The 27,894-nt window shown below is 40.1% G+C and overlaps 1 protein-coding gene across 15 annotated transcripts; it reads right to left on the minus strand.

Moving 5' to 3' along the window:
- Window positions 1–696: 696 nt before the first annotated feature.
- Window positions 697–27,293, minus strand: LOC140910523 (kynurenine/alpha-aminoadipate aminotransferase, mitochondrial-like). Of its 15 annotated transcripts, none has more exons than XM_073341624.1 (16): window positions 26,891–27,293; window positions 26,098–26,160; window positions 23,293–23,394; window positions 21,920–22,085; window positions 20,733–20,865; window positions 18,866–18,940; window positions 16,667–16,876; window positions 16,250–16,315; window positions 15,160–15,242; window positions 14,257–14,353; window positions 13,455–13,516; window positions 12,386–12,450; window positions 6,992–7,098; window positions 4,856–4,957; window positions 4,142–4,224; window positions 697–2,746 (listed from the first exon to the last, which is right to left on the minus strand). In XM_073341624.1, exons 3-15 carry the CDS (start codon window positions 23,357–23,359, stop codon window positions 4,156–4,158), a joined length of 1,302 nt encoding a protein of 433 aa, XP_073197725.1. In that variant the 5' UTR covers window positions 23,360–23,394; window positions 26,098–26,160; window positions 26,891–27,293; the 3' UTR covers window positions 697–2,746; window positions 4,142–4,155. The 15 variants fall into 15 exon arrangements, 11 of the variants coding, with proteins under 11 accessions (XP_073197725.1, XP_073197724.1, XP_073197729.1 ...); XM_073341623.1 differs by lacking the exon at window positions 26,891–27,293 and adding an exon at window positions 26,280–26,326; XM_073341628.1 differs by lacking the exons at window positions 4,142–4,224; window positions 26,891–27,293 and adding an exon at window positions 4,544–4,565 and having other exon boundaries at window positions 26,098–26,265.
- Window positions 27,294–27,894: the final 601 nt, after the last annotated feature.

Here is a 27,894-nt window from a genome sequence, read left to right on the forward strand (position 1 = left end):
TCAGGCATTAATTAGATTGCTTTGTGCAGTGAAGGGGCTGTTCTAGCAGTTGGGAATAGCCAGAGGACACAGACAATGCCCACTGTCCCCCTATATCTGTGTAGTGGGAGTGGCATAAAGAGACTGTATTGTATCAAAATCAGGCACATAGAGTTATGTCAGCGTAACTGGGAACTTCTTGCACTGAAGACAGGTTTATTGAACATATCTGGGTGTGCAAACAGAAAAAAGTTGAAACCATTAAAATATATACTTAGTGTTTTAAAAGGGCCAATTTCACAAAGCTGAAAACAATTATGAGCCAAATTAGTAGTGAGAGAGCATTAAAACAGACAAATGTGAATGGCAATTGGGAATTGTTTAATAATATTTTACTAGATGAGCAGAAAGCCACAATCCCATAATCAAAAAAGAAGGCCACAATGGTTAAAAAAATTACCTGGGCTTAGAGGGGAAGTAAATGCAGCTATAAAATAATAATAAAAATAATAATAATTAAGAATAATAAATTAATAAATATATAAAACAAATGGAAGAAAGGGGAAGTTGATAGTAACGCATATTACTATTAGATGTAAAATGCATTCTTTTGTTTCATTTCTGAAGTCTGGACTCTGTAGGATAATTTAATCATCCCTTAAGAAGTCTGATTTATTATCTTCTGAGACAGGTGGAAAAACACTCAACAGTTCACAATGTCTCTCTGTATACGTTTAATATGGATTTCATCAAGTAGAATACAATTTAAAGATGAATACATTATAAAATGATATGACAATATGTACATGTTTTAATAAATGAATTTAACATAGGAAATCACCAGGGTCTAAGAGATCATATAACAGTAAACTAGTCTTATCAGAAAGCGGCAGCTTCTCTAATTCTATTCTATATTATTCTATTTTGGACAGGTGTTCTTGGTGCCAGTATAGAACCTTCAATACAGATCCATATTAAATGCCATTTAAGCTTGATACCAATCAAGAGGTCAATCAAAAAACATTCTAAAATTAAAAAAATAGAATTTAAATGATTACTTTACAGTTGCTTTATTCTTACAAAGACTAGGCACTTCTTAAGACTAGCCAAAAGACAGTTCGCACTCCCTCTCTTGTGTATGTATATATTTATATATTATACTAAAACATACAACTCCTCTGCCTAAGCCCCCCAAAACAAACCAACCTACATTAAAACACATCATTAAGGTTGCAAAGTCAAGCATTCAGAGTTAGGCAATGCCAGAACTAAGGTTGTCTGTGTAGGCACCTGGCATGGAAAATTTCAGGCTAAACAGTTAAAGTTTGGCAACGTTACAAGCAACTGAAAACAGGGTCCTATAGTGGGAAGTGTCAGGCCTTCCTATAGTAAAGAGAGACTGTGCCAGTGGGTATTCTCTCAAGATGGGGAGAATAAAGGCTGTTTTATGTTGGCTTAGCCAGTACAAAGTGACCACAATGCACTTATGCATGATGCCCTACATTTCTACTTTACACTCAGATACGCAAAGAAAAGATTACGGAGGATGTATGTGGATGGATACTACATTAGCAACATATACATATAAAATCCTTAGATACATTAGTATTGTCTGTTTTGGAGTTGTGGTTTATAGAAGGAAGTGCTCTTTGCTGTTTGCTGTGATTGAGTTTCTATTGTGTGCTGTAATTTTAAGAGGTCACATTGGAACAGGTTGGTGCATTTCACTTTTTACAAAGAAAACATCAATCACACAAGATTCTTAAAATTTGTTTCCAGTTAAAAAAGAACCACTGGTTTATTTGCTTGCTGAAATTAAGCTTTCAAGCAGGCTAATAATTTCCTTCTCTTCTGAGAATGCCTTCCATTGCCTGAGGGGCTTCCCACTCCTGCCAAGGTGCTTCTGTTCAGAGCTGCTTCTGTCTCATCAGGACAAGAAATAGTGAGTTAGATCCTCAGCTGATGTAAACCGGCATAGCTCTATTGAAATCAGTTGAAGCAAAACACATTGTGGTGTACTGAAATGTGGCTATGACTTCTCACTTCATAGACTTATCACTTCTGGATTTAATTTTAAACTACTTAGGGACTAGCCTAGTCAGAGACCCTACACTGCAAGACACACTAGTTCACATAGGGTAAAGTTCTCCTGAGGTTTGGAGATCTAGCATGAGACCCTCAGCACCACAGTGCTTAGCTGCTACACAGAGATTGTATGGGAGTTTTCCTGAGTGGCTAGAGGAGGTGCCTATACCCGTCTCTTTGTACGTACAGTGTCTGGGAAGAAAGGAAGCGATGGTCTAGTGGTCAGATCCTGGGGGTGGATGTGGCTGTCAGGAGCTCTTGATTTCTAACTTGAATACTGACCTATGTGTGTTCTTGAGCAAGTCTGTTAAACTCTATGCCTCATTTTCATGCCTCAGTAATATGGGGATAACAGTTACTTCCCCAATTCACAGAAATCAGAATTAAATGGTTAATATTTGTACAGTGCTTTGAAAATGTAATGTTCTACTATATGTCTCTGTGCTAATTATTGTCAGGTATCATGGTACTTGATGGCATCATGGCAAATTTGCCCAGTAAGAATAAAATTAAAAGTTATGTGCAATTACAGAAAGTAGGAATAAAATCACTCCTTTAGACTTGTCAGTGAAATTAGACACACAATTTCTAAATGTCAATGAACATAGGTTTCTAAAAATGCCAGTTTGTTCTGATCCTTTCAGACAGTTTCTTTTATAAGCTCAGCCAGCTTCTGGAAAGCCTGCAATGAAAAAATAAAAAGAGAAAAAGTTTGAATTGACATAATACTGATAGCAGTAACTAACACAGTGACCACTGATATCAAACTGTTAATAATCACTCTAGTCTACAGCTTTTCCATGTACTTTTTTGTTCAGAACACTATGTCTGCAAGGCATTTCAGCAATATTTCACAAAGTATGTATGTATGTGTACACACACACACACACAGCACCCTTTCCTCCCCAGTGCACACTGATTTGAGAATTTGACCTTCAAGGCATAACTGGATTTGACCAGTTTGCAATGGCTTGATGAGCTGGTACTTTTGCCTCATGGTTGCTGTCTTATACTTCAGAGTTTAAGCATTAAGGCAATTGTCAGTATCAGAAAATATGTTTTCATAGTGTGTCAAGCATCTGCTTAGTGATAATATGGTGACATTGTTCTGCAGTAAACAAAGGACCAACCAGTGAAGAGAGAGAGAGAGAGAGAGAGAGAGGGAGGAATATGCCACTACTCTGGCAGACTGGGTCAGTCTCAAACTAGTCTAGTTGTCAGGGAGATCATATTTGCAATTCTTGTGTCTTGGGTAGCACAATAAATGTGTTAGAAAGCAAAATAAGATTCCCTTCTTGAGAAATACATGTGGAAGTACTGAAGTATGTAAAAAAAGTTGAGGGTTGATTTTGCTTTCTTTACCCTAAAATTGAATTAGCAGCCACTAATTTTGCTCAGTCTTCTAAAACTGTGAAAACATGGTGCAGATTCTCTCTATGCTGCTTTTCTAAATCACATTTTGTATCTATTACAGCAAGGTACCCAGAGAGTGCTTTATAATACACAATGCATAAATAACCCATGGAACTCACAGCCACTAGGCATTAGTGATCACAAACTTAAGAGGCTTTAAAAAAAGGATTGGACATTTCTTTGGTTAATAAGAACCATCATAGTTATAGTCGATAACAAAAAACATAGATGGGATATTAACTCTCCCATGTCAGGGCATGAGCCAACCTCTAAATAATCGTAGCTGGGAACAAACTTCCCCTGTGGGCTGACTATTTTGTAATTTTCCATCATAGGGGCTCTTGCATTGTCTTTTGAATCATCGAAACTGGTCACTATTGGAGACAAATAGAAGGAAGGATTCAGGTGCTAGTCTGGGATTTGGGAGAATTGGGTTCATTTTCCTGCTGCATCACAAACATCCTGTGTGACCTTGGGCAAGTCGCTTAGTCTCTCTGTGCTTCAGCTCCCCTACTTTAAAATGGAGAAAATGTCCACCTAACAAGGTATTGTGAGGAAAAATATGTTATAGATTGTGAAATGCTTTGGCATGACAATAATGGGGGACATATTAGTATTTAGACAGGATTCTAACTAATCATCAAGCAATGACATACATACTCACTCATCTACTGGCTGTTAACCGTTCAGTAAATTACTTTGTACTTTAAGGTATCCTTGTTGCCTGCCTTTCTTCCCATCATCTCTCTTCAATTTTGCATGATTTATTCCACCATTCAAAATAAACAGAGTTGATTATGTTGCATAATTTGGAGAGAATTTTAAATGTGATTATGGGGTAAACAACACTGGATATTATAATGTTAGGCAGTGGTTCACAGTGGGCAGGAAAAGGGGGACAAGAGTATTGAACTTGCTACTCATCTGTACATCCACCAGAATGCATTGTAAATTTCAAAGCTTAGATGAGACAGACTCAGTGTCAGAAAACAAATAACCATCTTAACAGAGGAAAAAGAAAATCAATTTTTTGCAGCAGTTAGGAAGAAGACTGATTTATACTCACCTACAACTGTGTGTGTATGGATCTGTGGTGGATACATGAATGGGAATTTTATGCACACACATCAAGAGGACAACTTACACTTAAATTAGAATCTTGGTCCCAGTGGGTCTAGTAAATAATCAAACTTTTAAAATGAAACTTGAGCTAATGACTTTCCATGAAATAAATGCTAGTTTTACTTTGGTAGAAATGCAAGAAAAAGGGTCTTCAAGTCCAATAGTAGTCTGCATGCAAACAACAAATTCACATGAATAATAGAATCTAGTCCTGTAAGTCGCCCCTGTGATGCACAACACCACCAGTCACACTCACCTGATCCATCTGGTCTGGAGAAGCAAAAGAATAGGAAGCTCTGAAATAGGGAGTAGGAGCTGAGCTATCAAAGCTAAATGATTGTCCAGGAACCAAAGACACCTAAGAAAGATATTACTGACTTCAATGTTTTGAATGTAAGGAAGTTCAAGAGGATGGCATGTAAAATGGGATCATTACACTATCCCATATCATAAACTGTTTATAGTTATACCAAGTTTATCCCATTTTAGACATAGCTAATAGGCAGAAAAGACCCACAACTAGTATCAAACTGGGGAATTCTTTGCTTCAGTGTGTAGTAGAATCTAAGGGCCATATTCAGCCTGCACTGAACAAATATAGCTCCCCTGGGGTAATAAGGTGTAAATTACGTGTCAGGTGCGAGTTAGTCAAAAAACGGATATAAGTGGTGAACGTCAAGCTGTGCTAAACTTGGATTTGTAGTAATTGGGTATTCAGCAAGTGCGCAGCAAACTGAATAACATACATGTCTAGGATCAAGAAAGCAGGGGGTTGGGGGTGGGAGTAACAGGCAGAGCAAATACAGCAACGTGTGAGAAAAATCAGATCAGCCACGAAATTCAGCTATGTCCACAACATTCCCAAAGTTCCTGTAGTCAAATTTAGCTTAGATGTAACCAGTTATAACTCATTGACTTCAATGTGCCAGAAGTTCAACTTGGCCCCTACAGAATTTGAAATTAGAAATATCACCCATTTTTGACTAGCTTCTGACATGAGATCATTTACAACAGTATAGCACCATTTACAAAACTGGTGAATTTGGTCGGTGTTTTAAGGAGGTGGCATTTGTGGTCTGTTAGGGGGAGGAAGTGGGGATAGTAGGGGTCTGCATAAAATGGAGGGCTATGTAGAGTGACCAGATGTTCCGATTTTATAGGGACAGTCCCGATATTTGGGGTTTTTTTTTTAATATGGGCTCCTATTAGCCCCCCACCCCGTCCCGATTTTTCACACTTGCTGTCTGGTCACCCTAGGGCTATGTGACAATATAATAGCAGAGCAGAATGGATGCTGGCCTTTAAAAAGCCTGTAAGTTTCATCCTTGTGATTGTAAAGTGATCTATATTGATCATGAGTAGGACAGTGTACAGTTTTGCATTGGAAGAAAATTAAGACAACAGCTTGATTACAGGAATGATGGGCTCCTGTACAAAACTATAACCTAGTCAGATAGCGAAGTGTAGTTGCAGCTAAGCTTTCTGGACTTCAGAGCATTTTTTCACATTTTACAGTTTTTTTGTGAGTTTTCTCTGCAGAATTTCTGCAACCCATTTCAAATTATCTGATGTTTAAAAAGGGAAAAAGCATTTATCAGTGTGTTCTGTTTTGTTTTCTAATTATCAATAGAGTCAAATGATTATCCGTTTCTTGTAACTTGGTATTTATACTCTCTATACACATACATTTAAAGTGAAATCCTGGCTTCTTTGAAGTTGAATAGCAAGATTCCCATTGACTTCAATGGGGACAGGATTTAATCTCTGGTGTTCAGATCACTATGAAAATTATGCAAGTAAAGTAAGTGGAAATGGCCACAGTGTTTCTAGGTGCTGCATTGCTGTTACTTTCATCATGATGGCATATATAACATACTGTACATCTTATATGTGGAATTTTAATGTAACAATTGTAATATGGCTAAAGATTAAAATCCCAATTCTACCCTGAGAACAAGGCATTTAGACCCCAATGCTTGTGCAGAGCTGCACTGAAGTAATTGGGAATCACATGGGTGTGGGTAGTGCTCACTGCAGGACTAGGGCCTAATGCATTTTTCTGTGCATATTTTAGTTTGAAGTGTGACTATTCTTTGTGGCCAGTCTCTGTTCTCACATCATGTAGTGCCATTTTATTGAATTAGAAACAACTTTCCAAAGGAAAGTAAAATGTTAGTATTATGAACAACAGGTCAAATCCAGCTCCCATTTGTTATAATGTGATCCCATCACTTCAGCTACTAAAATTTTATTCTTTAATGACCTGTTAAGAAAACATCACCCGAGTCACAACTAATTCAGTAATAAATAGTCAGAATAACAGACATGGTTCCATTCCAAATAAAGTTTACATTATTTTAAAGCTGTTTCCTATCATTAGGTCTTTCCCTACCCCTCTCTCCAAAGCATTTTCCATGATCATCTGGTATGTATCAGAAATTCCCTTAATCTTAATCCATAAAAATATTCCAGCAGTAGGGACGTACCACTCTGCCAAACCTGTAAATAAAATATGGACATTGAATAAAAGTACATCTTGCATCTGTAATGAAAACACCAAAATGGGAATATTGCCATTGTTATCAATAGGGACAGGATTTCACCCATAGTATTATATAGAGTTTACTCCATCAGCTTTTTTGCGGCACTGATTTGCATGAAGACCTCGACCTTCTTGGCCCTTTACACAGGTATCCAAGCAGTTACCTGTTCCATGCCTTTCCTTGGGGTCAAAACTATATTTTTCTAATCAGTAAATGCTCCAGATAAGTCAGATACTCAGTTCAGTTTACCTTAACTAAAGTAAGATCTATTGGCAACTTAACAGTAATAGAAAACCATAAAATAAAGCAAAGGTTCGTTAAACACAAACATATGACGAATACAATGCAGTGTGTCAGCCGATTGCTGTGTTTTGTAACCATTAGTGCCAAAGTTATCTGGACTTACAGCATAGTAGTAGTTTGCATAGTCTCTCACACTGAAAGTGCTGTCTCTAGCATTACATGCCCCTCCAGAAGAAACAGTCCTCACAGAGCGTGTGTTTGTATGTAACCTCCCACCTTTTGACAATAGGTCTCCCCAGCTTCGTTTGTTGACGTTTGCTTTCCTCAGTGTAGTTAATTTAATGGTAGGCTGTAAACTCATTAACAATGAGGCAAAGAACATTCCGTTTCTGATATCATCTTATGTTAGGTAAGGTCTTCCTGTTACCAGCATACATAGAATCATAGAAATGTAGGACTGGAACAGACCTCAGTAAGTCAGCTCATCCAGACCCCTGCACTGAGGCAGGATTACGTATTATGTGGACCATCCCTTTCAGGTATTTGTCTAACCTGTTTTTAAAAACCTTCAGTGACAGAGATTCCACAGCCTCCCGAGGTTATCTGTCCTGGCGCTTTTTTTCCCCCCTTAAACTGGCTTCCAATACAGTCTTACCTACTAATTCTCTGAGTTGGCTAATGTCTGCCTTTTTTGAAGTCCGTTGTGTTTATTCTGCTGTTTTTCCTTCTGACCGTTCCTTAGAATCATAAACTCCGTCATTTCATGATCACTTTCGCCCAAGCTGTCGTCCACCTTCAAATTCTCAACCAGTTCCTCCTTATTTGTCAGAATCAAATCTAGAGCAGCTTTACCCCAGTCACTTTCTCCACCTTTTGTAATGAAAAGTTGTCTCCAATGCGTTCCAAGAATGTGTTGGATAATCTGTGCCCTGCTGTATTGTTTCCTCAACACGCCTGGGTAGTTGAAATCCCCCATCACCACCAAGTCCTGTGCTTTGGATGATTTTGTTAGTTGTTTATAAAAAGCCCTATTCACCTTTTATGCCTGGTTAGGTGGTCTCGAGTAGACTCCCTACTAGGACATCCTCCTCGGCCACTTGGATAATAATATAATTATCCCCTGAAAGATTTACTGCTTGGCAGTTCCTGCGTTCTTGTTCATTACCTGCTTCTCTGCATTGTTAAAGAACCTAAACAACATCTTCAGGTAGACCTAGGTTGCCCGGCCATTTGTGTGGCAGCTTACTTCCAAACACAGACAGTAAAACACAAAACAACCCTCCCTGCCCCCTGTGTAATAATACAGTTTTCACCTGTCTCTCAAGAAAATAGATGAGAATTAATTTAATGTTGTGAATGCAATCCTAAACATACGGATTATTGGAGACAATCAAACATCTTGTTAACTAGTTTCCTTTTACTGTAGCTCTGAAAATTGATGTTACAGATAGGTGGCTGGGTACTTGAGATGTGTCCCAGGGAGCTTATTTACCCAAAGGAAAGTGAATGACAATGTCTGTAGCTTGATCAGGAGTGGTTATTACGGGTTTAAATCCTGTACTGTACAATAAGTCACTGACTAGAAAATCATGCGTCGAAGGGAAAGAAACATACACAATACACCTGACATAACAGAAGATTCAGATATATACAGGTGAGTAGGAACATGTGGGTTTAGTTGTGGGAGGCTAACCTCATCAGCCTTCTGCATGGGATGCTGGATCCACTGAGTGGTGCAATTGTGACAGTACAGTGATCAGTCAAATCCACTGTGCTTTGTATAGCGAGTGAGCAACCACAGCCGTAAGTCATATGTGCACAAGCCCCCAGCCTGAAAATCTACATTGCAGTACTTCAGCCCAAGGACACTAGTTTCTAGCAGCACCTTGGTTCAGATGCTTCTACAACCATGTAAGTCACACATGCCAAATGCCGGCAGGCAGGATGCTGGTATCCTCCTGTTTCATGGCTTGATAGCTATAAGGGGCACTGAGTTTATGCTCCCATTGGGGAAATGGTTCTTTGCTGGTCTAAACTATATAAAGTGCACCCAGATACTACTGTGATGGTGCCTTGTATGTACATTTAACAATTGTTTTTATGCTAATTTGACTTTTCCAGAATTTAAAATATAATCTTTTCCATGCTATGCGTTTGTGGAATTAATTGCTGATTATGTTATTCAAAAACAACAACCCAGGCAGTTACCATATTCACCTCTTTCCACCATTCTTCTTGATTATATGGTCAATGTCTACAACAGACTAGTTTTTATTCTGTTTTAATTTTAGCTCTTCTCAGTTACAGTTTAGCTTCCTTTTTAAACTCTTGCTGGAGCTCAGGTAATAAACAAACAGGCATGACAACCTAATGATATTGAGATTACTAGACCATAAACATTACCTAACTTTTACCTTATGTAGCCTTTCTGGTTATTTTCCCAGAAGGAAGTCTAGAATATGCTCTGATCTTACAGCATAAGCGGAAATGTCTGGAAATCCAGGGTAATGGAGCTGCTAGTACCAGAGCATTATGGGGAATGGTTCTCTATCCCATGAATTTTCACAGTTTCAGAAAAATTTCCCCTTCCACTTTGAGACTAAACTGAGAAAGAGTGAATATAAAAGCCACTATGAAGTATAAGATCTGAAAATTGTTTTACTTCACATAGCAGGTACAGGAAAAACTATTATGCCAAGTGGTCCTTTTTATTATAGGTGGAAGTGGTAGTGACCCCTATAGTTAAGGCTTCTATTTAAGGCTGGCCTTATAGGTGGGTGACATGGCGACCGCCCAGAGCGCCATGGTAAGCGGGGCACTGTGGTCAAGAGGCAAGGAACAGGGTGGGCCTGGGGTGTGAGACCATGGAAAGGAGCTCGGGGCAATGCAGGGAAGAGGCAGCGGTGAGGGGAGTGGGGAGCCTGGGGAGTCAGTGGGGGCCACGGGGGATGAGTGGGGAGCCTGGGGAGGCAGAAGGGGCCAGGGGTGATGGGAGGCCAGGGAGACAGCGGGGGCCAGGGATGCCAAAATACAAGTTTGCCCAGGGTGCCATTTTCCCTGCGGCTGGACCTGCTTCTATTATAAGCCTGAGGGCTCCTTTTACTCACATGCTGGCTGCAGTGGTCCCCAAGGAACTGTCTGACACTCCAGAATAGCCAGAAGCCTCCTAGCCACATCCCCAACCTGCCCCTTTTCTCCCAAGGTGCACATGCTGCTGTGCTGCAGAGTGTGTGTGTGTGTGTGTGTGTGTGTGCGCGCGCGCCAGCCATTTCACTGGCCATCAATCACCAGGGAATTCCCTTTCCACTGGGGATATGCCTTGGTTGGGAGATCCAGATGGTTTCTGGTCCACTGATTTCTTCAGAGTGGAGTAAAGGTGCCAGGATTCAGTCCAGAGCTGGGACTATAAATTGTGCCCCAACCTTTGCTGTGGAAATTGTTTGCAGGATCAGAAAGACGGCCCTCAGTCAGTTTAAACCCAGCTATTTTATGTCAAAAAAACTTTCTTTGTCTATTGTTTCTGGAACCAGTTTGAACCAGTACATGCAAACCTCCACAGGGGGTAGTACCTCTCTGGAGCTATTTACACCTGAGTGATTCACCTTACTCACTCCTGTGAAGGGGCATGTCCTCACACTGACAAAGAGGAGACTAACGAGCTCCTCTGGGCCTGTTCAACGGCAATGAGGTGCATCTACAAGGTTTGTTCTGGAGTTGGGGGAAGTTAAAGGGGAAAACTGGCCAGAGGCAGGGGTGGTGAATAGGGAGAAGGCTGCTCTATCTCAGACAGCCAAGACAGTCTTGCTGTATCTTTGTGGAGTGGCCATCCCCCTGAACTTGGAGTCTGTACCCAGTTTCTTCTCTATTCCCCGCCATGTTGAGTGATTTCAGAGTAACAGCCGTGTTAGTCTGTATTCGCAAAAAGAAAAGGAGTACTTGTGGCACCTTAGAGACTAACCAATTTATTTGAGCATGAGCTTTCGTGAGCTACAGCTCACTTCATCGGATGCATACCGTGGAAACTGCAGCAGACTTTATATACACACAGAGAATATGAAACAATACGTCCTCCCACCCCACTGTCCTGCTGGTAATAGCTTATCTAAAGTGATCATCAGGTTGGGCCATTTCCAGCACAAATCCAGGTTTTCTCACCCTCCACCCCCCCACACAAATTCACTCTCCTGCTGGTGATAGCCCATCCAAAGTGACAACTCTGAGTAGGGGGTGGGAGGGGTAGAGGGTGAGAAAACCTGGATTTGTGCTGGAAATGGCCCAACTTGATGATCACTTTAGATAAGCTATTACCAGAAGGACAGTGGGGTGGGAGGACGTATTGTTTCATATTCTCTGTGTGTATATAAAGTCTGCTGCAGTTTCCACGGTATGCATCCGATGAAGTGAGCTGTAGCTCACGAAAGCTCATGCTCAAATAAATTGGTTAGTCTCTAAGGTGCCACAAGTACTCCTCTTCATGTTGAGTGAAGCATTCCTCAGAAACGTCATTAAAGCAACCTTGCCAAATTCCTGAGCTTTCCCATAAGAGTCTACATTATGGCCTTTAAGTAGTGCAGGTGATAAATAGGAGTTGGAATCGGAACTGAAAGGTGAGTCAATGAATAGCAGAACCTAGAGGCTAGGTAATACTAATCAATATGTGCACCTTTTACTCTGCTCTATATTTTCTTTTTTATAAACCAACTGCTTTCTGTCATCCCCACTGTTGTTTAGTGGGAGGTAACTTATCTGATGTAAACCAGATTTCAAACCAATGTAAAGTGTGCACACGCAAAGTTGCTTGGCTTAACTAAATAAATGCAACATTGCACCTCTAGTTAAAATGGTGAAACTTCGGCATGTTCACAAGCTCTGAGTTAAACATTATCCTGGTCTTTGAGTTTCTGCCCTACCATCTATCAATCTGTGGTGTTCCATGGCTATCTGTGTGTACATTAACACAACTAAATTGGTGTTCATGAGTGTGTGTTGCATTCACTGACCTTTTAACCACTTGTCTGCTGCTGCAAGCATTGCATCTCTCTGGGTCCTGTAGAATTCCATTACCCTGGAAGCAAATAAATAAGTTATTTTAAAGAACGGTGGGGACATGAGTCAGTCATACAATTATTAAATACTACCTTGTATGTAACTCAGCAACAGTTTCATTGGAAATCAGTGCTACTCTGGATCACTGTCCTTATCAATATGGTTTTCTACATGCATTTCAATTTTGTATGTAAGTAAGTAAATAAAATAACCTTACAAAGACAACTCAGGAAGAAGGACTTGTAAAGCCTGACTCTGAACCCTCTCAACCATCATGGGTTTGAAAGTTGGACTCGGATATTATTTGTTACCCATTATACTTAGGAAAGACCATGAAAACAAGGAACAGATAGTAAAAACCCAGTGGAGAAATACTGGTGAACAATGGAGCAGTGAGCAGGTAATGAGAAAAATAGAGACATTCTGAATAGTGGATTTTCTAAAATGGAAAAAATAACTATGGCAGATACATTGTACAACCTGTAGCACCATAACTTTGGGGTAAGGAACAGCCTTCTGTGTCCAATCTAGGGCCTTATCCAATGTGCACTGAAGACAATGTGGTTTTTTCCATTGACTTTAGTAGGCCCTGGAACAGACCTATATAACATAGGATTATTTTTAGCTAGAAAAAAAATTTTTTTTTTGCGAAAGTCTCATGAAAGGTTCAATATATCAGAAAATGGTACAAAGGGTTAGTGGATGGTTGCCTTCAACAAATACAGCTCAGAATTTCCTTCTTTTTGTGGATTCATGACTTGATCATAAATGGAGATTTAATGTGGTTGGGGGGAGGTTTAATATAGACTTTATTAATAGCAATAATAATACATAGCACTTATGTAACATTTTTTTTAATACATGGATCTCAGGCAACTTTTAAAGAGTAGGAATAATATCCCCATTTATAGATGAGGAAACTCAGGTACAGAATGTTTAAGTGACTTCCCCGAGCAGCAGTAGAGCTGGGAATAGAACCCAGGTATGAAATAAAAACAATCACAAACTAGAGTACTATAGTACCTGTCTGCATGCTCCAGCAAACCCTTCTGCCCCCATTTGTGAAGAAGTTCTGATATTAGGATCTATAGGAGAGAGAGAGAGGAAAACATCCAAGTTAATGTCATAACCTAAATGCCATAGAGCCAGTTCTGCAAAGCCCATTGACTTCAGTGAGAGTCCCTGTAAGTGAGAGTTCCACAGGTGTACTGGGCTTATAGCCATTCACTTTTCAAAATTGTCCTCTTTTCCACTACTACTCCCGGAATGACATGACCGTGTTAAATTCTGCTCTCAGTGGCGTCCATTGTACGGGTGTACTGGAGTGCAGAATTTAATCCATGGTGTCTAACACCAGTCGCATGGTGAGCAGGTCCTGTGTCTAAAGCAGAGGGCTGAAGGTGAGGTGATCTGGGTTCTAATCTCACCTGTACCACATGTCTTACGCGACCTTGGTCAAGTTACTAAAGCTTTTCTGTGCCTTAATTTACAATCTTTAGAATACAGCTAGTAGTACTAATGTTGCAGAGGCTGAATGCATTACTCTCTGTAAAAAGATCCTCTGTTGGAAAGCGCTTAGTGTGGCACTCACCTCTTCATGTGCCTACATACCGCTGGGCAATATAACTCCTGACTCCAAGCACAGCAGGATGCACACATCATTGATGAATGCATCCCTGAGAAGCATGTGGTGTAGACTCACCTGCATACATATGGGTGCTTTTCTGCTATTTCTCCTGCTGTGCTGTATGCAGAGCAGGATCAAGCACTTAGTTTTTAAAAACAGTCCGGTCAAATAATTGTGTAACTGTGCAATGGCACTTGCCTGCGAGAAAGTGCTGGTGTGCATCGTTGAAGTCTGCATATGCAGAATCACTCTGTCAATAAGAGGTTTGGGGCCTGTTAAAAACCCTAATCTCAACCTAGGGGAGAAAAAAGCATTAATACAAAGATGTACAGTCCACTAATGTTACATGGGTTCAGCATTATCCCTTTGTTAGTATCTGATTGATAGATCACTAAATTTGTGATGAGTGAATCTTGATCAAATCCAATTGTTCAGTTCTATTATGCATCGTGTAAAGCAGCTCTGCCTCGGTTTGATATATTTATAAAGAGCACAACACAAAATAAAATAAAATAAATAACAAAAGAAATTAGCACATACATAGGGATAGAATTTAAGGCTCTGTTGACAGGCTGAGGGACAATGCCTCATGGGAGCGCACAGGGTTAAATGATAAAAAGCAGCTGATTGAGAGCAGAGGATTCCCAAAACAACAGACTTATTTGCGGTGTTAAAGCAATGACAGGGTGCTTGGTGCTGGCCATTCAAAACTCAGCCAAGAAAGGACAGCTCCCAATATCCTAAGGAATTTAGAGAGGGGAAAAAGTGTCAAAAGCAGCTTTGATGTTTAGGAAAATGGAGAAGACACGACACCCTAAAGAGTGCTTCACAGGGTTTGGCACTGCAAAGAAAAAAACCCAGGGGGGCAGTAGGGCCCACACAGCAATTCTTTGTGCATAAGGGCACTCATGCTCATCCTCAGCTGAGCTTTATGGTATAGCCAAAGTTTGTTTTACAGCATGTGACATTCTAGTTTCAAAATATTTTTGCAGCAATAAAAGTAAAAGCCGTGAGACTCTTTCTAATCAGAGCTATGTAGAGGGAACGATAATGTTTTGGTAGAACGGCACATATCACACAGCATTTTGAAATTGGACTTACCCAGCAGAGATAATTTTAGAAAAAGTGTCACATCTGATCACTCGACCATCAACATCCATTGACAGAAATGTTGGTGCCTTAGTCTTTAAATATAAAAAAGTAGCTTATTATGGCCCTTATTTTATTGGGAGGTAATGATTTGGGATACTGGAATATGACTCACTCTTGTCAACAACAAAACAAAATACTCTGGACTATGTTGTGACTGGCTTTGAGGCAACAAGCACAGCAAGCAACTTCTTTTTCCTTGTGCCCATCCCTGTGCAGGGGCCGGTACAAAGTGATAAGGGCGGGCACTGTACTAAGCTAGTGCAAGCGGCGGCATAAAGTCTCCCCAAAGGGCTAGAGAGCAGCGGGATAAGAGCAGCACCTGGGATGAATCTATGTTAACCATTCTCCTCCACAGTTGTGGCTGGGTCCAGTGGTGGGTGGAGTGGTGCATTTTGTACCTTGTTGAAGTGTGGGCTTGCTCCCACGGTAGGGTGTGCTCCTCTGGAGTGAGTGCTACGGTCTGAACCTTTCTTAACCATAGACTTGGTATGGCACCATGAGATAGCACTGTACCCATCTGTATGTACACACACACATTTACACCCATTCTGTACAGGTGCAAACACCCATGTACACACTTAAGCAGTTCTAACGCCTACATGTGTGCAGTGTTGGTTTTTTGCACCCATATAAGGACAAGTGGGTTTCACATTCTAACATTAGCAAGCACTTGGGTGTTAGACTATTTCAAATGTGTATCCATGCATTTGCCCCAACTTTCCTGTCATGCTAATGAAAGTTTAAGATGAGTCATATTTTGGGCCTCTAACCTTTGACAGTGCATATTTTAATAAATGTCTTTAACTACTGAACAACTAATCTGCAACTCTTTCTGTGTAGGAAAGCATGATAGTAGTCCAGTTGAAACCTCAGATTCTCTGTCTGCCAAAACATATGTAAAATGCAAGATGTTTGATTGTTGGGTACAGTAGTCACCTAAACATTTTTATTTAAACTTGGACAGCTGAAAATGTATTTCTCCTTGTCAAAGTGACAGCGTGTGTGACAGGAATACAAATAAGCACAAGTGAATATTTACCTTTTCAAACTGAAGAAAATAATATGGATCATCTTCTATTATAAGGAAATTATAACATCTTGCAAGCTAAAGAGAAGCCAAATTAAAAAAAAAGAGGAACAGGTCTTGAAACTGTCAATTATTTTCTGCAATTATTATGTGATATTTTAATATACAGAAGAAGACAGTGGTGTGGTCGCTGACTACAGGGTAAACGACTGAGTGGCTCGCTGGGGCTATCGTTATATATGTCACCAGGTGTAGGCCATGTAGGATGACAAGGAACAGAAATAGATATATTTGCAGTTGGGGTCTTCTATAATTTCAACATGTTATCATGGGGAAAACATTCTAGTTCTGTATTATAAATTGGTTAATAGCAAAGAAAATGTTCTCTCTTTATGAAAACCCTGATGATGTCAGGTTCCTACTGAATACCTGGTATATCTTCTTTTTGCAGTCAGCAGTCAGTGAGGTTCCAGCTGGATTACTACCATTTGGAACAGTGTAGAGGAACTTGGGGAGATTGTTGTTCTGCTTTTTTGCGTCTTCTGGTCTCCACCTGGAAAGAATTTCTTTCAGAGCTTCTGGAATAATACCGTGCTTGTCGGCAGGGACTTTGATAATGTTACAGCCCAGTGGTTTCAGCTGTTAATAGAAAGAAGACAGACATGACACACAATCTGGTAGCCCAATGAGCAGTTCAGAAATAGTCAGTGAGGCCATAGAACTTCTGTGCATGCTTCATCAAAATAATTAAAAATTCTTTACCTTAAATTTGATCTGAAATGGAAAATTGTGGAACTTAGATTGACTGACTCAAACAATCTTAAATGCACATTACAAAACCACTGATGTGGTTACTCATAAGTAATGTGGAAATCTCAAGTTTATGTCCCAAAATCTTTCTCATCACATAGTCCATATTTTATTTGTAGTCCCAATTAATGGTCCCACACTCAGCTACATATGTAAAAACAATGTATTTGATTGCTTAATAGAACCAACTCTTTCCGCATAAAAAAGATATTACACAGATATCCCATGCAACAAACTCTGAATGCAACAATTAAGGTAAAGAATTGACATGCATAAGTCTGAAAAATTCCAAAAGTGAGGTTCCTACTATAAGTTATTTGCATTACTTGTGTATATACATACATGTACATATAGATAATATGACAACACACGCATGTAATGCAAGTAAGTTACAGTAGGAACCTGATTTTTGCATTTGGTTAGGTTTTTTTGCATGGGATATCTTACTTGGGTAAAAAGTTGCTGGTTCTGTTGAGATGTCAAATAAATGTATATTTTATGTAGGAGCATTAGCTGGGTAGCTGTTTCCAGGGCTCTCTAGAAGGATTACCGAACTCCTCAATACACTCGTCACAGCGTTTTGTTATGCACTAGGCATTCAAGGCACTAGGATCCCTAGCTATCATATAATGAAGAGTGCCTTGCAGTGTGGTGGCATTCTTTGCCTCAGTGCAGCCTGAGGCATCCCTACATTTCATGGAAAACTTTTCAAGGCTCAGATAGTCATATACAAGAACACCGGAGATAGCAAAGTCATTTTCCAAAGGCCAAGCTTCACTTGTGCATTCATCATGCTTTTGCAGGTGCACATATGTATGTGTCCACACTTGGTAGCTGGAAACACCTGTGTCCACACTTTCAGTCAGGGCAGATAAAATGATTTTTTTGGGAAAACTTTGTTATTTAAATTGGAATTTTTGATGTTGCTGTTTTTAAAATTGTTTTTCTCTTTTAAAATAAACATGTTTAAAATGAAATCTGAATTTAATACAAAATATGTTGAGGCTTGAACTTGTTATAATTTATCTGTAAATGTGAAACATGTTTTGAGAAGTTTATGTACCCAGAATGTAAAGGTGGTTTTGTTTAATAAACCTAAATGTTATAGGCTGTTTTGTGTGTTTTAATTAAATCCCAGTTACTATCCTAATGCAGCTTGACATAAATCATGAGCAGAAGTTAATTATCTGGTAAATAAGCATATAAGTCACCGTTTTCTAACATACTTAAAATGTAGAGTTAAGAATCTGAAAATATAAAGCTATATAATTGCTTAAGTAAATGTGTGTACTTACCATGTACAAAAATATGTACCAAATCTAGTGTAAAGGATCTACTTAGTTGTAAATCAACATGTTTTAATGGTTATATCAACCCCTGAGAATTAACCTTTCTTTAGGAAATAACTGAATTTCAAAGTTGATTAAAGTCAGTTATTTAAACGGAGGCTTTCCATTGGGTGATATAAATCAATCCACCCTGCTTTCAATAGTCAAAAACCTGTTTACATGTGTTAAAATTACACATTCAAAATCCATTGGGCATGAAAGCCAAGTGAACGCACATATTGCATATTGCCTTGTTTTGTATGTGCACAGGTGGAGGCTGAGAGAGATACTATTCAAAATGTACCCAAGACTACTGAAATAAACAGATCTGTCTCTGGTGCAATGTATAGCTCTCCAGATAGCCATAGATGTGTCCCACATGTGATGCATACTTAAATCAGTGAGAGAAATCACATACTGCAAACTTTCCCTCTTGATCTTGACTTTAGGACGAACTTTGCACTGCTTTGCAGACATAACCAATACTCACTGCTGACAGAGTCCCGGAGTAGCAGGGATCTTCTAAAAGGACATTATCTCCAGGATTGACAAGCATATCAAACACCTGCCCAATAAGAATAATTTCTTTTACAACAGTCTGACTTTTCCTCCTAAATATTATACACATTGCTATATACTCTGGTTGGATTATTTGTATTGAGTGTTGGATCATATTAAAGAAGTTCTGTGTTAAAATCACAAATGAGTTTGATGCCCCATAGTTTAAATTCCAGGGTATTACTAATTAAGAGGTCTCTTGGTTTTTGGTACTGTTTCTCTCCCTCTATGTGTGAAACTTGGAAGCTGCTAATTGTGTTAGTACATTCTAAGACAGAGTCTGTTCTCAAAGCAATTCTTTGTAAAACAACTACTCACACAAAGAGAGACTTAAAGCAATACACTGTAACAACAGAAACAGCACCCAGAGACTCCCCTCCCTTTTGTTGTATTCATCTTGCTTTCTTAACAATTGTGATTAAAATAGAGATAGAGGATGTATGTGGATGGATGCTTGGTGTGGATAATAACTGAATGATCAGGGATGTGCCAGCCTAAGAATCCAGTGTCCATCGGCTGAAGAAGGCGTCAAGTGGAAATAACCAGAGGACCCCCGGAGGGCAGACTGGAATCCACCCAACAGCCTCAAGAATGGGAGAACCAAAGAACAAGATAACATCTGGCAGCACGGAGCCATCAGGAATGTGCCATCTGCTGATTGATTCAGCAATAGCATGATGAAGCAATTCCCATAGACTGGCATAGGAAGAAATTCCTATAAAAATGGACTCTAGAAAGTGAGAACTTTGGGGTCTGATTCTGCAAACCAACTTCCAGGAGCATCAGATGAGCATCTGACAAAGCCCTGCTCCCTCCTCATGTCCCGGCCAACTGGCCAGTGGCTTGGCATGAACAACTCTAAGGCTGGTAACTATGATGACAACCTTGCAGAATCTGTGTGTGTGTGTATATATGAATGAATGTGTGAATAAATATGAAATTGAATGGAATGTTATAGCTCTAACTAACTGCTTACTATGATTCTTTCTGTATTCACAATAAATGTGGCATTATGCCTTTTCCCCTTTAATAAGATCCTGCTGGTTTTTATTTTATTGGTATAACATGATTAAATCAACGGCTCTCAACCTTTCCAGACTACTGTACCCCTTTCAGGAGTCTGATTTGTCCTGCATACCCCCAAGTTTCACCTCACTTAAAAATGACTTGTTTTCAAAATCAGACATAAAAATACAAAAGTGTCACAGCACACTATCACTGAAAAATTGCTTACTTTCTCTTTTTTACCATATAATTATAAAATAAGTCAATTGGAATATAAATAGAAACCAAGGCCTGCTTACCTTATTCATGCATATAACCTTCACTCGCACAAGTTATCCTATGATTTTAATCAGGCTACTGCTTTGAATAAGGCAAGTGCAAACAGAATCTGAGCATGAAATCCTAGCCCCATGGAAGCCAATGGAAATTTTGCAACTGACTTCAACAGGGCCAGGATTTCACCCATGCTGGATAATTTTTCCTTTGTATAAAAGATGTATAATAAACTAGCACTTTTTTCAATTCAAAATTAGTTGCTTAAGTGAAAACATGTTGAAAGCTTTTGTGCCATTGAACAAAATATCTAATAAATTAAACACACTTCTTCATACAAGTAGCAGATCTGTGTTTATTAATATTTCAGTGTTAGGGGAAGGTTATATTACTTGAAATGGAGTGAAGGGAATCAACCAAGGGCTGTGTTCCCTGTGAACTAAACTTTGAAGGTATAATTAATAAACTATATAGTTTATGTAGCATTGCCATGCAAGTACTGATTCTCTTTTCCATCTTACTTTAGACAAGCCGTCCTGGCTGCCAGTGGTGATACATATCTCCATTTGGCCCTGATCAGGACTGTACTTGGCAGTGGGAGGATTGTGGAGACTCATCTGTAAATCCTTTAGCCAGGACAACAACTCTGGAATTCTGAAACAAAAGTTTTATTCCTTTATTCTTCATTTGTATCCATAACACTTCATAAACTACAGAAACATTTACTCAGTAGTGTCCCTTTGCAGCCATGATGCAACATGATTTCTGAAAAATCTGTGTGTAGCTGTTGTTAAATATAAAGGATTATGGATCAAATCCTGAAGTGCTTACTTTAGAGACTGATCCTGCACATCCTTAGTATCATTATTAGTTCTTACTCTTATAAGTAGTTCCATCATTGACTTAAATGAGACTGTGTATCAGTTAGAGACTACAGGATCAGTTCTCAGTTTTCACTAAGGCAAACAGTCATGGATTGAAATTAACCTGTTTCATATGACAGTTTGCAGTTGGTGAACTGGTTAGGGTACCTGAGATAAGTGTTCAGAAATGAAAACCAAAGTAGGATGAAATTTGGAATGAAACATTTTCCTATTGAAAGAGGGGGTTGTTGAAATTTTCCACAGGAAAAGAAAACTTCCTTAAGAATTATCTGTCAGCAAAATTGAAATGAAGTATTTTGTCTCAGGTCAGGTGAATGTTAATTTCTGTTTGCCTATGTCACCATGGTACCTGATGGGAGCTGTATTTTCATGCCCCTATTCTCCCTAATAGGACAGGCTTCCTTGCCAGACTCCATCTTTCAGGTTTCATCACAATCTCGCCCTGTGGCTGAATCCAAACAGAAAAAATTCAGAATGTTTCATTCTGTGAAAAGGTTAAATATTTTGACTTTTGTGCCCAATTTGTAATGAAAACATTGAAATATCAGAATTCCCCATGGAGCAGAAATTCTGTATTTTGATTGGCTCAGTCCTTACAATAAAAAAAACAGGCTGCTGGATAACGAATGATTGAATAATGAATTATTGAAAAATGATTTGAAAAATGAACAGTGAACCAGTTTACATTGAAGATTAAAATTCAATCACTTAAATTCATTCTCTTCAAGTAAATGGGTATTGTATTAAAAAGATCAGCTCTTTTTATTAATCTTCGACCTGATACCAAATTGATTAAGAAATGTCATGTCGCTTTTGAAAACTACCCTTGTGTGGTGGAATACTGGAGGGCTCTCTTCATCAATGCCTCCCCAATTTCAATAGTGGTTCCATCTTCAATAGTGAAACTTGCTGTTTTAAATGGGAAATAGTTAGGATTTGGCATGCCTCCAGAGATCATGATTACTGAGGGTTTCTTCTCTGTCAATCTACCTGTAGTGAACATAACAAAGAAATCATCCATTGGAGATTGCACACTGCAAGAAATAGAGAGTGCACTCTTACAGGGTGTTCAACTGTTTTTAATAAATTATAGTCAAATGTTAAAGTAAATATGTGATGTTCTTGATTCATGGTTTTCCTGTGAGAACAATACTTCTCATTTGTTCTCTCTTGCTCAGTATTTATCTTCTAAAGGTTTTTGCTTGCTGCAAGTAAATAAAAATGTCATGTTTTTGTGAAGAGTTGTAGAAAAGCCAATACCATCATAGTTTTTGACGAATTGCCAGCTATGATTTGGACATACATGAAATATTAGCTATAAAGTATTAGAGATGGACTGAGTTGCTAAATTTGGATGTAGGTTTGAACTTCTCTGAAATCTGGAAGCATCTCATGTCTGGGGTTTGGTTTAGTCCCTTCTCTACTAATTTCTAGGCGGATGATCTTACTCTTTTAAAGTTACAAAGGACAACTCTGTGTAAAGGCTGACTTGGGGATGGAACATTTTCATTTACTAACTGCTGTCAGAAGCTACTGTAGTTGAAGCTACTGTCGGTCCAGGTAGTTTAGCACAAACTTTTTGAAATAAACTGTAGGCATCTCTTTGGATTACATGCTTCATGATATTCTCCAGGTTTTAAGCATGGAAAATGAAGGATCTAATACACCACAACAATTTTGTTAAGTTAGTGTCACTTTAGTAATGAGACTTTCTGTGTGAATACTGTAAAAGAGTTTAACATTATTACCTTTCAGTACTTTTCCAATAAAAAATAAATTGCTTCCTATTAGTTCAGTCTATTTGGTGCTCCAAAATCAGCCAAATTCTGCCAAATTTAAAGCGCTCTTCACCCACAAAAATCCAATTCCAGAGGTAACTGTGGATGTCTCTTACGATTAATGTATAGTCCTAGAACTATAGAATGAATGAATGCTTCAGTTTCTCTGCTTTGAGTCACACTGACTTCTATTGGGTGGAATGAGAACTGATTTAAAGCTTGAGATGAAAATTTCACTTGCCTGATAACAGCACCCTACAAAGACTATAAAATACCCCAAGTAGCATCCTAGTCACTACCCTCAAATCTTTTGGATGTAGCTCCCAATCTTCAGCTGAGTTATCCCGGTTGATCACAGAAAAGAAGCCAATAGTACATGGAAGATACCAGTCAGGTAAGGGGAAATATTTTGTACTCACTTGTAAGTCTTATAAGATTTTCCTTTCTCGCTGCACTTACTGCTGAGAGAAATTGGGAGTAATCCATGCTGGTGATACAAGCAGCAACCTAGTTCTCTGGGTCTATCAGGCAATCGGTATGGAAAAGGGAACAGAAGGAAAGCATTTTACTCTTCAGCGTGTGTCTGATTTGTTTTCTAAATGCAATGAATAATCATGCACTGTTTAGTTTCTGCCTTCTTGGTTATTCCACCTGTTTATGTTAGCTTTGAAAACAAAAGAAAAAATCCCCTGGCAGAATACTTTTACAGAGGGGTCATGAGCTTCAGGGGCTACATACAAATGTTAAACAAAGAAATGACTGGATCCTTTAGCCTCATGACCCAGCTTTTTACAGACATCATGTTTCTTTGGCAGGTTTATTACTTCATGAAGAGGTTTGGGGAAGATTTTAGACTGGATCTTGGGTTTCCCCTAAACGGGGATTCGGCCCCTTATATCTGGGACTGATTCCCTACAGCTGGAGGCAGCGGGATGTGTCCGTGCTGTTTGTGCCTTTTTGAGTGCCACTAAGGAGGTTTAGGCACCTGAGGAAGTGGGGTTTTTACCCACGGAAGCTTATGCCCAAATAAATCTGTTAGTCTTTAAGGTGCCACCGGACTCCTTTTTGTTTTTGTGGATACAGACTAACCCGGCTACCCCCTGATAAGGAGGTTTAGGTTCCATAATTTTAGGGGCAGGGTAAGAAAGGGACCTTGCTGGATTTAGAATGCCTAGTGAGAGTCTATTGTTCAGAAGCTGGGGTTACTGTTTGTGGTTGTGTTACAGTTGGCCCATTAGAGTGTGTTTAATGTTTGTGTGCATGTCTGGGAAAATGTGGAGGCACTTCTGACATGGTACCATTTAAGGCAGCTTGTACTTCCTAAGGGAGACGAGAAGTGCATTTGTCTTTCACCACCTTGTCTTACCAAGGACCACAACCACCAGTTTCCCACCAGAACTTCAAAAGGAGCTCATTTTTGCTTTGTTCTAGATGGCAAAAGAAAATTGGAACCATCTTCCAAGGCCTGAGCCTCTCTCTGCTCCCCAGCCTGCCTTTCCTATTGTCTAATATTTGTATTTTATTTTATTGAATGGTCATTTTGGAGAGAAATGAGATGTCCTAAGACAGCTTTCTATCTATGCCCAGAAGGAAGTAACATAGTTATTTTTCACTTCACTTTTTACTTTTATGAAACATTTCAGGACTTATCTGAACATTTAATTCAGTGCCAGCAAAGGGCAACAAAAATGATTAGGGGTCTGGAACACATGACTTCTGAGGAGAGGCTGAGGGAACGGGGATTGTTTAGTCTACGGAAGAGAAGAATGAGGGGGGATTTGATAGCTGCTTTTAACTACCTGAAAGGTGGATCCAAAGAGATGGATCTAGACTATTTTCAGGGATAGCAGAGGACAGGACAAGGAGTAATGGTCTCAAGTTGCAGTGGGGGAGATTTAGGTTGGATATTAGGAAAAACTTTTTCACTAGGAGGGTGGTGAAACACTGGAATGCGTTACCTAGGGAGGTGGTGGAATCCCCTTCCTTAGAAGTTTTTAAGGTCAGGCTTGACAAAGCCCTGGCTGGGATGATTTAGTTGGGATTGGTCCTGCTCTGGGCAGGGGGTTGGACTAGATGGCCTCCAGAGGTCCCTTCCAACTCTGTTATTCAATGATTTCATGATATGTTCTATAAATCAAAACATGTTTTCTACCTGTTACTACTACCATGAACATTGCAATAGCAGTCGCATCGCTAAGTGTTATGGTCCATGCGCTAGTGTTACGCCCAATCAGGGAGAGGGGGCACAGAGCAGATTAGAACAGCCCTAACCTGGGCCCCAGCTGCAGTGATCCCTATGAGCTATTGTCACTGCAAAATAACTAGTTATAGTAATGTCCTGGCCATGGCCGGCCCTAGACCAAATGGCACCCCAGGCAAGAAGCATCTTCGGTGCCTCCCCTCTATTTGTTAAACTTTTGCATACCTTACAACACCCCAAGCCTGGGTCGCCTGCCCCAGAATTGGGCCCCGATGCTGGCCATGCCCTCAGCATGCCTTGGAATGTCCCAATCACACCTCTGCTGTTCTGTTGGGGCTCCTGCAGGAGCTGGCATAGAGTTTATTGGGGAGGCCTTCTATACAAGATAATCCCTGGGAGGCTTTGCAATACTTTTGTCACCTTCTTCTGGTGTAGAAGACACATAGTGCAAACTAGAATTCCCCTTATAGGCTTGTTCCTGCAAGCCATACATAGACACTGAAGCACCTCCCTTATAATACCTCTGTGGAAAAGAAGAACCTGCTAAAGAGCTGTTCTGGAAAAATTCAGTCACTGAGACAGGAAGGTAGTAAAAATGATTGGAAAATAGTTTGTGGCAAGATAGACAGACCTAAATAGTAAGTTGGGAATAGACTGGAGAAATAGAGGTAGAAGTGAAGGAAACACTAAGGAACACATCCTCGGTGAAAATTTCACCAGCTGAGGATCTGCCAGTAGAAGCTGAGGAAAATCACAGTGAAGTCTGTAGCCAGTACACAGTATGCTGTTTTTAAATGAGAAGCAACTTCCAGACAACATTACTAATGGAGATTTTCCCCAAAGGGTCAATTTTATCAAGTGGGCTATCTTGGGAATTTGTTAAGTCTTGATTTAAAAAAAACAAACAAACCTGGGCACTACTTATTTTAGGTAACTACAACACTTAAAAATGTGACATGTAACAAAAATGAAAGAAATTACAATTTTAAAAACAAAGTTTTAATGATTTAGAAATAAAACTTACCAAAAGGGATGTGGAGTAGGAAAAAAGACCAGAGAATCAGTAGGGTCTTCAGAAGAGGCATCCCTTCAGCAGCCAAACACAAAGAAGCAATAATTAATTTATTATAATAATAACCCAATGAGATTTACTCCTAATATGGTTACAAGAAAATATACAATAATCTCATAGTTCCTCATACTCACACTCTCTTTCACATCATCAGTGTGCTTCAGACTTTACCTAAATAGTTATTTTGAAATTACTGTAAATTATTTATCAAGGAAAATCACCTTTGTCCGGCTTGTCCTCATACATCCCTGCATTACCTCTGTAACCCTTCTGCCCGTCAGAGTTGGCAGCAACAAGGGCCAGGTTCAATATCTAGGGGTTCCATTCCAATAACACAATGCAAACTGGCTCGAGCCCCCACCCAGTGACCTGGGACAAATATATACCACCCCCGCTGGGCGCCTCCAAGAGGCAATACTTCCCCTCTCGCAAGCACATAGTCTGAGTGTAGCAAAAGCCTTTTAATAACAGAGAGAAACAATGTGGCATTATGTTGGGGAAACACCACCAACAGGATTCATAACACAACCCATGAGCAAAAAAAACCCACCCCAGGCAAATTGGGGCATGCCCTTTTCCCTTTGGTTCTTGAGTCCAGCAACCCCAAATCACCCAAAGTCCCAAAAGTCCAATGCCCCAAAAGTCTCTGTCCCTGGTCAGGGCAGCCCCAGAGTTCGAAAGTTTATCTGCAGAGCTTTACCTCCCAACCTGGGTGGAAATGGGACGGGGGTAAGAGGCACCTTACATGATCTGAAGCTGACCACCCCATAGCTCCATAGTGGCGCTCCGCTCCGCCAGCCGCCCCACGAACTCCTTCACTCAGCTGCGCTCCGCTCCGCTCCGCTCCGCCAGCCGCCCCACGAACTCCTTCACTCAGCTGCGCTCCGCTCCGCCAGCCGCCCCACAAACTCCTTCGCTCAGCTGCGCTCCGCCAGCCGCCCCACGAACTCCTTCGCTCAGCTCCACGGCCCACAAGCAGCTCCTGCCATCCACACACTGCTCCGCGTCGAACTGCTTCACCAGCCGTCCCGCAAACTGCTCCACAATATATCTTCAAGCTCCCCCACTACTTAACACAACACTCAGCGATTTCAGCTCTTAGGTGAATTCAGCTTGTAGTAGGGGAGCCCCAGTGCTGGTGCACTGTCAGCCCAAAGTGAGCTCAGCAGCCTATAACTAGACTTCTAATGAAATCAAAATTAGCTCTGATATTCCACAGTGGAGAGAGGAGGAAGTGCAATTAGCATGTAAGGCCCTCACCAAGGGGCCCATGCCACCAAGTATTACTACTTGTCCCCAGCCACTCTCCATTCACACAGTTTTGGAACCCATGACCCTTGCCTAGCGAGTGCTACTTAGTTGATGGTGAATCCCTCCATCATAACAAAAGGCCACGTACAGTTCCAAGCACAGTTCCCATAATCAGGGTAATAACAATTTATTCTTCCTGCCCCAATAACAGAGACACTGGGGATCCCACAGCAGCCAAAGTGACCATTTGGGCAGCTATGGTCTCATTCTAGGCGTGGTGGGTGTGCCTATGCAAATGAGATCGGCCCCTGAAGTTCTTTTCCACAACTTGCCACACCTCACCACCAGATGTCAGGGTGGAGCTCATCCTGACACTGCTTACACCTCCTACAGCTCTTTGTAGAAAGGTTCCATTTCTTCATCTTCCACTTGCTGCATGGGAGCATACACTTGAATAATTTTAATCGTTCTCCTTTGTTTTGTCTGAAGTGTGAGAAC

Source organism: Lepidochelys kempii, chromosome 4, assembly GCF_965140265.1.
Source record: "Lepidochelys kempii isolate rLepKem1 chromosome 4, rLepKem1.hap2, whole genome shotgun sequence".
NCBI lineage: Eukaryota > Metazoa > Chordata > Testudines > Cheloniidae > Lepidochelys > Lepidochelys kempii.

Excerpts from the sequence above, each read along its gene's own strand:
- LOC140910523 (XM_073341624.1), bottom strand. The coding sequence starts at position 23,359 with ATGGATTACTCCCAATTTCTCTCAGCAGTAAGTGCAGCGAGAAAGGAA. Across the intron at positions 15,243-16,249 it reads ATTTTCTTCAGTTTGAAAAG|ACTAAGGCACCAACATTTCT; the intron begins GTAAATATTCAC and ends TTATATTTAAAG. Across the intron at positions 13,517-14,256 it reads ACACCAGCACTTTCTCGCAG|ATCCTAATATCAGAACTTCT; the intron begins GCAAGTGCCATT and ends TCTCTCCTATAG.